Below are 12,430 nucleotides of genomic sequence, written 5' to 3'. Positions count from 1 at the left end.
TTCAATTACCTTCCATCATTGCCGTCACTCTTGACGGTCTTATATACATGAATACAGTATATCTAGTAAACACTCGAGCATTCACGAACATTCGAGAATATGACGTGTTACTAGTATCACGTGACCCCCGCTGTCGTAACAATACACTTAAAAAAGGACTACTGTATCTCTATACACATAGAAACATACCATATATCCTTCTACATTGGTTTATAATTCTAATATTCCATTTTAAATGAGCAAAACCTATAGAAAGTTTCACATTAATCTATTTGACATAGTTAACTTTTGTTGACAAAACAAATACTACTAACAGATTTGTTTTATTTTTCATATTAATTATCAAATTTTTATTGTGGCATTTACATTGTCATCCAATTTTTGTAAAAGTCAATCTGAAATATATAGCTTTGAGTTTCACATGTTGAAACTTAGGTCCACCATCTAGGCATATGTACTGCATGTATTTGTAAGATAACCAAACTGCATGCTACAGAAGTTAAATATTTTATCCACGCTACCTCTGATGGTCAAACTTATTATTTTTTTAGCATATGTGAGGTATTTTATATACTGGCTTACCCGATCACTTTGAATATAATACATGTCAGTCATGAAACTCAGATTTCTTCTCCCACCAGTCTTTGTGAGTTATTGATTTGAATGTAGAAACTTAATTAATTTCCAAGTGTTGAGGTAACTCATTGGACTAAAACACTGTCAAGATATTTCCTATATTCCAGTAATTTTCAAGTCTACCTATGTCTTTACTATTTTTAAGCGACAAGAGGTTAGCTCTTAAAGAATGTTTCTTTTTGTTTTTTGAATTTTGGCATTAAAATCTAGTTTTACCCTATACATAAGCAACAATGTAGAAATTTTTTATTTAATGAAAAAGTAATAGGAATATTACAATCTGGCCACTATATAGATAAAGATACCTGGAAAGAAATGAACACGGCTTTTGTATGGTTTGTTTTATTGCATTGCAAAAAACTACTTGATAAAATAGTTTGAAAATCTGAGACGAACTATCTAAAGATTATGGAAATTCTGCAGAATAAAATATCTTGTTTGTATACATGATATCTGTTTGTATACGTGATATCTTGTTTGTATACATGACATCTGTTTGTATACGTGATATCTGTTTGTATACGTGATATCTGTATTTATACGTGATATCTGTTGTATACCTGATATCTGTTTGTATAAGTGATATCTGTTTATGTACATGATATCTGTTTGTATATGTGATATCTGTATACGTGATATCTGTTTGTGTACATGATATCTGTTTGTATACGTGATATCTGTTTGTGTACATAATATCTGTTTGTATATGTGATATCTGTTTGTATACGTGATATCTGTTTGAAGTCTACATATCATTGTGATATGTTTTTTAAAAAAACAATTAAAATTGCTTATCTTTCTTGTAGACTTCAAATACTGATTTTATGCCTTTATCTTCTCCCATACATTTTTTATTCTATAAAACTTATACCTTATCTTTGTTTTGATTTGAAAAACACCACACTCATTTTCATTGTGTTTATGACCTCTGGCATGCAATAAAAATAACTTTTCCATACCAAATTACAGTGAAGCCAATTGTTTTTAAATTATTAATCAGGAAGTTTCAGTTAATATATGTAATATGTTTTAAACCATTTTTATATTTATTTATATATTTTTTCTTTTTTCATTCAAGCACTCACTTAGGCTGATAAAGCCTAAAGTAAATACAGCCTAACAAACAGCGATTTTGTTCACAAAACAAAACTTGATAAAGTTCAGTGCAAAATGATCTACCTAAGCCTAACAATTTTCTACCTCATCTTGTTCCATGAAAAAACATTACATTTTTAGAGTTATAGCCAATGACATCACACTATGACAACAGAAGTTGAGACACAGTGATTAGCTATAATAGATAAAACTACATTTGTATTGTTTTTTCTTGTTTATTGAATTTTGTGCAAAGCTACTCAAGGGCTATCTGTAATAGGCATCTATAATTTAAAAGTGATTGTCTAGTTGAGTTACATTTTTACAAAGCAAAGCAGGACTGACTGTCACATTATAATGCCCCACAGGTAAGAGGGCGAACATATTCAGTGACAAGAATCAAACCCGCAACTTACACATTGTCAGTCAAGTGCTCTAACCATCAGGTTTTAGATAGGTCTTACTTGTATTGAAGTTACCAGGTTCAAATTTGTGCTGTTTTGTTCAAAACTACTTCTATATTCCTCCTAGAGGGCTACGAGTCCCATTTTTATAATCAGAAAAAAAATTAAAGAAATTCATGTTTAGAGCATGCTGAAAAAAAAACAAAAATTATCATACTATTTTTTTTTGTTATGTTTTTAGAAATTATATATAAAATCAAATAAATATAACTTTTTATTCAATAAATTTTCATCTGTGAAGTATTCTTTTAAAAAATATGTGGAAGAATGCTACAGGTTTATTTCCTATAATGTGTTTAATTCAATGGTTCAGTTTTGCCTTGAGGAAAGAATTGACTTAGTCAGGTGCTATAGCTAAAAACTGCATGATGAATATCAGATTAAATAAATCTGTTGTTAAACCTAGTCATTTCAAACTTGCATAATATAAACAAGTGTACGAACAAAATAAGTATATAAATATGTTTAATGAGTAATGAAACACAGATTTTTTAAAGCAGTTCTTCCTTGGTTAAAGGTTGACAAAAGTTAACATAATCCTTCCACATCTCCATTCTATGTCTAATTTTTACAGATTAACATTCTATAAGAAAAAAAAAGAATTATTACTTCTTGAACTTCTGCTTCCAGGACAGATATCATTTGTCTGCTGTGGTTTAGCTCTGCTTCCTTAGCCATAAGTTCTAGCTGAGAAGTGGAATTCTGTGAGGCCAAGTTTTGTGTCTGACTCTCTAGAGAAGTGTTTTCTAGGCTGAGATTATTGTACTGTTCCAAAAGCTCCATTCTCTGTTGTTCCTGCAAGTTCATTATCATACAATTTGCATTTCAAAATTAATGTGTTGGAACAAAATTAAGGAAGAAATTAGCTAAATGTACTTGATGAAAAACAACACTTGTTTTATTCTTCTTTCAATAAAACACAAAATACCTTATGTCCGTTTACCTAATTCCATAACTATGTATTCCAAAGTACTTTTGTTAATCGTTAGTTATTGCTATATATGCAGCTCAGCAAGATTTATATTGTGTGTTTGTTTAACTTTTGAATAATTATTACCATTAATTTCATGCCCTTTTATTTGCCATTACATTGTCATACCCTTTTATCTGCCATTATAGTATCATGCCCTATTATCAGCCATTACAGTGTCATGCCCTTTTATCTGCCATAACATTATCATGCCCTTTTATCTGCCATTACATTATCATGCCCTTTTATGAGCCATTACAGTATCATGCCCTTTTATGAGCCATTACATTATCATGCTCTTTTATCAGCCATTACATTATCATGCCCTTTTATCAGCCATTACATTATCATGCCCTTTTATCAGCCATTACATTATCATGCCCTTTTATCAGCCATTATAGTATCATGCCCTATTATCAGCCATTACAGTATCATGCCCTTTTATCAGCCATTACAGTATCACGTCCTTTTATCAGCCATTACATTATCATGCCCTTTTATCAATCAAACTTGATTGCAGAAATGGTTGCCACTATGCATACAAATTCTAGCATGCATCAATTTGGTTTAGAATTAAAAAAAAAATTATCTAGTGGGATACACATATGTTTATGTTTGAAGATGCATGATATTCTGTTTCTACCAATCTCAGTTTGTAAATGATTTATCAGTAATTTGCTATGGTGTAAACTGATTAGTACAATTATTGCTTCAGTATTTCATGAAATTACCAGTTTTTATGTCAACTGATTTGTAATTTTGATCACTGGACCATGAGTTCAAATTACAAAAGTCCAATATTTGCTGATAATCCTTGCAGTAAGTAATGTGAATATTAACCCTGTATTAGGCTTTGCCTTTTCTTTACAATTATTAGTTTAAATTGGACTTGTCTTGGTTTTACAGTTAATAGTTTAAACTTGACTTTGGCTCAGCTACACAGCTAATATTCTAGTCTGCTACAGTTTTTTTCTCTTGTCATCATATTTAACAGTATCATTAAAAAAGCAGTCTGTACGAGTGTTTCCTCATATTTGAACTAATGTTCTGTTGGAAGGCATTACAGAATGTGAAAAGCAGACTTGATAATTTTTATCGTGTATGTTTTATGACTTCTCAGAATTAGAAAAGCTCATTTGATCCTGTATAATTCTTTCTGCATAAGTTTATTTGTACATATATATTCCATTTTAATGTAATGGCAGATAAAAGGGCATGATAATGTAATGGTAGATAAAAGGGCATGATAATGTAATGGCAGATAAAAGGGCATGATAATGTAATGGCAGATAAAAGGGCATGATAATGTAATGGCAGATAAAAGGGCATGATAATGTAATGGTCGATAAAAGGGCATGATTATGTAATGGCAGATAAAAGGGTATGATACTGTTATGGCTGATAAAAGGGTATGATAATGTTATGGCTGATAAAAGGGTATGGTAATGTTATGGCAGATAAAAGGGTATGACAATGTTATGGCTGATAAAAGGGTATGATAATGTTATGGCAGATAAAAGGGTATGACAATGTTATGGCAGATAAAAGGGTATGATAATGTTATGGCAGATAAAAGGGTATGACAATGTTATGGCAGATAAAAGGGTATAATAATGTAATGGCATATAATGCATTATATAAGTAAGATAAAACTTTATTGTAATTTTTATTTTATTTTATAAATTATTTGAACAGGACCTCTGACTTGCATTTAAGTAGGTCATAAAAGTTAGCTGACATAAAACATTATTTTCAGATTTTTTAACAATAAGCTTTTTAACTTAACATTGTATGCTAAATGATAATAACTTATAAGATGTGTAAACATAACTTATGAGATTGGGACTAATTTCAGAATCTGTAACAATTAATAAATTTATAATATATTTTCATTTGTACTAAAAAATCCTTATTTATTGAAAACAATGTTGAGTTGCTCCCCCCATCTTTCATCAGGTCATGTTTATCTCTAATTTAGATTCATTTAAATGATCTAACACACAAAACATAATGTTATATTAAAGTAAAACATCTATGTAAACTTAAACAAATGGGCAAAAAGTGCACACCATTAAGATGAATTACAAAAGATTTAAAGCTTACATCTATGCTGAACCTTTATAATTGTCTGCCATTGCAGTTTAATGAATTCAAAAAGTTCTGAAGAGATCAAAATTGTTTTGTGACTGGTTGACTGTTCATGAATTAGCTAGTTAAAAGGAGCCTCACCTATCAATTTTGGTTTAGTATACATCAAAGAAGGGAAGACAACCTCAGATTGAGCCTATTAATACTAGTAATTTGTTTCTGTCCTCAGCACAAGCATACCCCCCCCCCCCTAAACACGCACAGTGGTTTGGAATGAATTAGATAGCTGGCCAATGACCAGTTTGACAATAAAAATGGTGACAATCTGCCAAATGGCCACCAATTCTCATCTCTGTAAGTCATTTACTTGATATTTTCTAGCCATTTGGAATGTTTTAGTAAAATGAAATGGTTACATCATATTAAATCATTGATGACTATTTGTTATTTTTTTTATAATTTATAAGGCTAATATTGATGCCACTAGTGAAAGTGCCTGGCTTAACTTGGATTGTTAGGTTGATATATTTTAGATGACTATGTCAGTGTGTGTGTATTCTGAACTTATTTTAGCAACCCGCAGGTGAACATTGTCTTCATCTCGAAGCTTCTTTTGGTTAATGTGAATGAATCACAGTTTTTCTGTTTTAATTTTGGCATACATTACAATATGCCACTTTTCGATTTCAGTGACGGGGTGCAAGGGGGGGCTGTGAAACCTTGTAATTGTAGCAAATGTTGGTATGGTTTATAGAAATTAATAAATAAGCCTAAAGACATAGTGTGAGATAACTAACCTAGAGCCAAGTGCATAAAATTTATCACAAAAGTAAAAATATCAATCCAATTTTAAACTTAAATCATTTTTGAATTACTGTATTTTCTTTTTTTTTCACCAACATTTTTAATAAAAAACAAACCTCAATGGAGATTCTAAATTAAGAAATCAAATATTTGTCCAGTTTTGTTGTTTATACATTTCATTTTATAATTTCAGTACATAAACTAACAATATTAGGTTATACTTTTGTTGCTAAGCAACATGATATAAAAGCCATTGTTGGAATGCATTGTTACCAAAATGCATTGCACTTCTATATATTAGAGGTTTTTAATCTAACTGACATACGACTGGGTATAGTATGAGGTGGTAGTACTTGTCTCATCATTTTTGACAGGCTATACATCTATAATAAAAAGAGTGTATCTGTCTGTCTGTGATTTATATTTGTAATATAAGGAACCACTTCTTTTCTATGTGGTTTTCGCTAGCTTGCCTCATTAGAAAGATGTGAATGCACATGGATAAATAATAATACCCAGGTTCACACCCTCAGGGTACACTTAGTATGGATACAAAATTTCAGGTTTCTAGGTTCTTTCCTCTTGAAGCTATAAGGATCACACACCCTTTTATTATTATAGATTAGTCCAATGGTATATGGTAAAATATTAATATGGTTTAATTAACAGAAACATATTTCCAGGGCTTATGTCTTCAATAAACATTTACATCGTTATCTATTCTACTGATACTATTTTAAAGTTGAAGTCCATTATTACAAATAATATTTTTAGTTTTACATTCTAATTTATCACCTATTTAATCTTTAAAAGAAGTTTACATAGTACCTCAATGAAAGTGATTCTTTATTTTTCTGTTAAACTAAACTTCACAATTAATGGTTTTTGTTTTAGGCTGCATAAACTGCTAATGAAATGTATGAAGCATAAGATGTGTCCACTTTTGAGATATAATTAGATCTGAAAGAAGATTGGCAGAGAAACTGATGAGTAAAGTCAAAGAAAGAAAGTGAGAGGCAGGCAGAGATCACTTGGCTTGACGATGTTAGAAAATGGATTGGAGATGAGAAGTTTGAATTACAAAAGTTGATGCTAGGAGTTAGGAAGAAAGTACATTGGAGAACTATGCTCATTAATCCTCAGAACTGATTAATTAGGTCTAATAATAAACATATCAGGGCTAATGTTCAATTGTGTACTTAACAGTTCTGTAACAACTATTGTGTTATCCATGAAACCTGAGTATAAGTTGGAAAAGTTTCAGGTCAGTTGTCCAACATATTTTCTTTGCACATAGGTACATAAAGGTTTTAAGAAGTAACTACTCTACTCAACAACTATTCCTTTCTGTTGATTCTGATTAGACTTCCCAATCTATATGTAGTACTTATGTATAGCTTGTTCCTATTGGGATCCAAAGAAAATTTAAAACATTTAGAGACAGTTGTGATTTCTTGTTTCCACATTTCAGTGGCATAGAAACCCTTATTTTAACAGACTTACCTTTATGTTTAGAATTTCCTCGACACGAGCAACTTCAGTGACATATTCCTGCACCTCTGTCTTCAGCCTATGCTGTTCATCCACTGCATATTGTAACTCTTGTGATATAGCCTGATAAAGATAAAGATGACTGTAATCCCCCCAAACCTGATCTATCATAATCACACAAGTCTGTGTAAGTCCTACTTAACAATAAACAATAAGCCCTATAAAAAAGTATAAATTTAGATATTTGTAATTAATAGCATCTCATACAAGTTGTTGTTGGTAATCTTATTTGTGTTTCTTAGGCTTGCACTTCACCACTTTGCATTGGTGTATTTTTAAAAATATCCACATTAAGTACATGATACTATTCATAACCAAAACCATGGTATTCACAGAGACACTGTTCAGTACCTGTTACATCTGCTGTAGCACTAGAAGTGTCAATATCAAGTTCCCACTATGTTTAGAAAGTTATGTCAAAGAGTTAACAGTAAGGTTCACGAAAAAAATTCAAATGAATTTCAAAAGACTCGGAAGCTTGAGCATTTTTGGTTAGTTTGCTAATCTTCTTCAGGGACTAAAAACAAAAGTAAAGTGTAAGAAAAAAAAAAGCTGTAATGATACTACAGTTAGGTTGTTCATTTTTTTATTACAGAAAAAGATTATTAATAATCTGGACAATAAATAATTATATCATGAAGATTTCATAATTCTTGATGCTTTGATATAGAATGTCTCAGAGATCATGAAAAACTAATAATTCTCACAACTCAAGAAATATTCATTTCATTTAGATGTGCTCAACATCAGCTACATCACCAAAATGAGGGACTAGTGTAACAATAGTTGAAGTGACTTCTTGACTTAAGTGTTCCTAAAAACAGTAAGAAATAGCCAGATTCGGTTTGGAGAAGAAAATGAAATTTTGTCCTTATATTCTTCCCAAGTTTTCAGATCAATTAAAATGTGCTACTATTCTTCTCATCAGTTAAACCTGAAAATAATGTATTCAAAGTAATAACAATTTAAAACTATTCAATTTATTACAGAATCGAGAGCTGTTTGTGTTAATAACCTAATAGTAGAATATTTTTTCATTTATAAATAAAATACACCAAAAATATTTTTCTATCAAACAACTGACATTCTGTTCACCTCGGAGAGAAAAGGGTTAATGAACAATGGTATAATTTGGTATCCTAACCTGGTATTCTTTAGTCATAGTTGCCAAGTCATCTTGTAGTCGACGATTTTCTTGGACTGCTAAATTTTGTATCTTCTCGGTATCTTTTGCCTTCTTCTCTGTAATTTCTAAATCCCGCTGTAGACTTCGAATTTCCCTGTCTTTTCCTCGAATTTGTTCTTGAAGTTTACTAAGTTGAATTAGGAGAACCAGAAAGAAAGTCACTCTAGATTCTAAATGAGGACTAAATTTTGTTTATAAGACTTAAAAAAGTAAAAATAATAAGATTAGCAATAATTTTATATTCAACCATTTTTCAAATGAGAATAATATCAATAACAATTTCCAGAAAAATTCTAAACGAATAAACTTCATTAAAAACTTAAGCAACACAGAGACACCTTTTGATTATTTTTCTTGTTAAACTAAATAACAGGAAATTACTGACATAAACAAATCCAAGTATGATATTATGTTTTCAATAATAGTTCCATTTGAACTGATAAACATTCTGTATTTTATAAGTTTGTAGGGTTAATTACATATACATACTCTACTTGTTGTTCCATCATCAATATAGTTTCTTTTGTGTCTTTTAACTCTTTATCCTGCAAAGAGAGGAAAATGTTGTGGATAAAACATATTCTGATCACCCCTATTCTATAGAATCACTAACATATATCTACAACATGCAGTTATTGTTTAACATACTACAAGAAACAGAAAGTAAAAGAGCATTAGTTAAAGTGTGCTATCATTCATTACTAAAATATGCAACCACAAAATAGTGTATCCAATGTAATAAAAATTTAAAACTGGTTTTTCAAGAACCTATATTCAAAGCATTATGAATCTGAAAGTTGTTTATGTAAATAACCAACTAGTCAACCCATTATGAAACTGAAAGCTGTTCGTGTAAATAACCTACTAGTTAACCCACTATGAATCTAAAAGCTGTGTAAATTTGATGGTGACACTGTCCAATTTGATTGTATTTTAAAATTTTTACACAAACAACTTTCAGTTTCGTAATAAGTTGACTGGTAGTTATTTACACAAACAACTTTCAGTTTCATACTGAGATGACAAGTTGGTTTCGACTTGAAGTTAGCAACATCATAACAAGCTTTTCCAGATCAAACCTTCTGTTGTTCTTTGGCCATCTTGTTTTCATAAGGATTGGAAGGAGGAAGTTGTCCTGCTGGGCTACGCATTGGTCACAGTTTTTAACTCATTGTTTTCTTTTATCTGGGACTGATCCACCAAAGTGTGGTCTTTGTGACACTCAAGTCACAATAGCCCACATTTTACTGTCATGCCATCGTTATGACTCTAAGTGACAGCACGATTTTAGACATGTGTTTTCTAAGGGTTTAGTCCTGACATTGGATGGTGTCATTGACAAGAAACATTCCTGAAACCTGCCGGTACTGTCACCTTTTGGCAATTTTCTTTATACCAGAATGACAGGTTGTGTGATGGGCGAGTGCATGGAGGGGTGGTGCTACTGGTTGACCAGGTCATGCCCACCTTGTCTGTACCACTCGATACACCCTTGAAGGCTGTAGCCATCCATGTTTTCTTGGGTCGTACCATCGCTGTTTGTCTCTACCTGTCTTCTGGAGGAGCTTATGATCAATTAGTCCTTGATGCTCTCATTGAACAGTTGCCCTCTCACTTTTTAATCCTGGGAGACTTTAATGGACAACAATCCCCTCTGGGGTGGTGCTGATATTGATGGGAGGGGTTGTTCCATAGAGCGTATGCTCTTGATTCACAACCTTTCTCTCTTCAATTCCATATATGGCTTAGCTTCATGCCATTTGGCAAAAGGAAAGACACACAGGATGATAGATATCAATCAAGGCCTTAATGTCTTCCAAATTAGAAAGGAAACCTTGACAGTTCCACTGTATCAAAATGGTCATTTTTACTTAGGTGGAGGAGAACTGGGTGGAGAACCCTTCTGTTTATGACCACACCATTTTTCTTTGCTAGAAGGAGGTCTGTTGACCTCCATGGATCCTGCCCTTGGTCGAGGTGGCAGATCTCTGTTATTAGACTTAGATTCCAGCAACTGAGAACATGAACGAATAATCATTCTGCATCTCGGGGGGCCAAAGAAGATGGACTCGAGCAGACACCGAAAGCTCGGGCTGAAGGAGGTGGACTCGGGTAGTCACTGGAAAGAATGGTGAGGACAGAGATAGGAGAAGGCATGAACTTGTCAACTTGTTTATCAACAGAGGGCAAAAAACATTTCACATGACATGAAAAAGATTCTGATGGAGTCACGGAAAGCTCTGTCTGCACAACCACTGTAGCAGTGGAATGGAGTGCAGCAGCATATGTCCATGATGGAGTCGGGGACAATAACTTTCGAGCCAGTAGATAAGAAACGTTGTTAATCATGTTTAAACAATGTACCTCTTTCTCCTCCACCCACTTAGGGCAAGATCTATAGTAAGAGGGGTGGGAATCACTACAATTAACACAGTGAAGGTCTAGTTCACACTCATAAGTGTCGTGGTCTTTGCCACCACAACGAGCATACGTCACAGAATCATGACAAGATGTCTTCGAATGACCGAACCGCTGACAATGGAGACACCTGAGAGGGTTGGGAATATATGGCTGTAACTTACAGTGGCAGGTGGATGTAATGATGAAAACATCAGAATATGAACATTGGTAGGCAGCAAAATTCCTTCTTTATGAGTAGAGGTACGTCACGCTGCAGTAACTCCATGGCTGGAGAAACCAGCAAGGATCTCCGACTCTGGGATATTCTTCAAATCCCTCTGAACAATAACTCCTCGTGAGGAATTCAAAGTAGCATGGGGAGAAACCTCAATGGGTATATCTCCAATGGCCTCTGAGTTCAGGAGGAGTTCACTGTGGTTTGGTGTACTGTTTCCACCAAGATGTCCCCAGAACGTAGCCTCTCTAATCCCTTCTGAATAAAAAAGGAAGACATTTGCCCTAAAGGTTTGTCAGACAAGGATTTCAAGATCAGAAAATGAGGTATAGGTGCAGAATGGTTTGAAGATTTCTGGTCAGAGTCTTCAAGATGTGGTCGTTTACCAATTACCCACTTTTTTACTATTTTATTTTTTGAGGATGTGGGTGATCCATAATGAAAGGAGAAAGATTTAGTGCCCACTGACCCAACCAACCATGGGCCCAATGAGGGGAGCCACTACAATGCCACTGCAGCAACACCAGGGCTTTAAGAGCAATATACCCAAACACCAGCATCAGACACAGTGTCCACAACACCCACTGAGAATGCCCAACACTGGTACTCAGTTGACCTGAGCCCAACAGGACCAGCTGACTGACCCTGGGGGAGCTACCACAAAGCCACTCGTCTACAGGAATTCAAAGCCAAAGTGATATGTTGCAGTGCCCCAGACAACACTCAATCACCAGGATCCTCTCCTCCCCTTTACAGGTCGCCACGCACTGCAAACATGTGGATGGATGTTCAGATCTCAGAGGAGGTAACTGAAAATACAGAACCTTCCCAGGGAGGTCTCCTCACCATGTACAGGAATCCACCTCGAGTGGTAATAAAATCTTACTGAATTTTTGTTCTCTGCAAGTTTGTATCACAAGGTATGTCTTTTCCTCAAATTGGTTTAACAATTTTAAAATATCATTAATGAGGTATATTCAATAAATAAAAATAATGAAACT

At 33.4% G+C, this 12,430-nt stretch overlaps 1 protein-coding gene across 3 annotated transcripts in view; it reads right to left on the bottom strand.

The window, feature by feature from the left end:
• Positions 1-12,430, bottom strand: part of LOC106461515 (centrosomal protein of 135 kDa-like) — a 152,886-nt gene that overhangs the window by 29,936 nt on the left and 110,520 nt on the right. For all 3 annotated transcript variants that reach the window (XM_022388501.1, XM_022388500.1, XM_022388502.1), the window contains 4 exons: positions 9,284-9,339; positions 8,753-8,921; positions 7,561-7,671; positions 2,805-2,990 (listed from right to left, as the gene is read on the bottom strand). In XM_022388501.1, the coding sequence (XP_022244209.1) occupies positions 2,805-2,990; positions 7,561-7,671; positions 8,753-8,921; positions 9,284-9,339 (522 nt within the window). The remainder of the gene's footprint in view (positions 1-2,804; positions 2,991-7,560; positions 7,672-8,752; positions 8,922-9,283; positions 9,340-12,430) is intronic.

The sequence above is a fragment of the Limulus polyphemus genome, unplaced genomic scaffold, assembly GCF_000517525.1.
Source record: "Limulus polyphemus unplaced genomic scaffold, Limulus_polyphemus-2.1.2 Scaffold976, whole genome shotgun sequence".
In the NCBI taxonomy this organism is placed as follows: Eukaryota; Metazoa; Arthropoda; class Merostomata; order Xiphosura; family Limulidae; genus Limulus; species Limulus polyphemus.
This window is presented reverse-complemented; position numbering and strand designations above follow the sequence as displayed.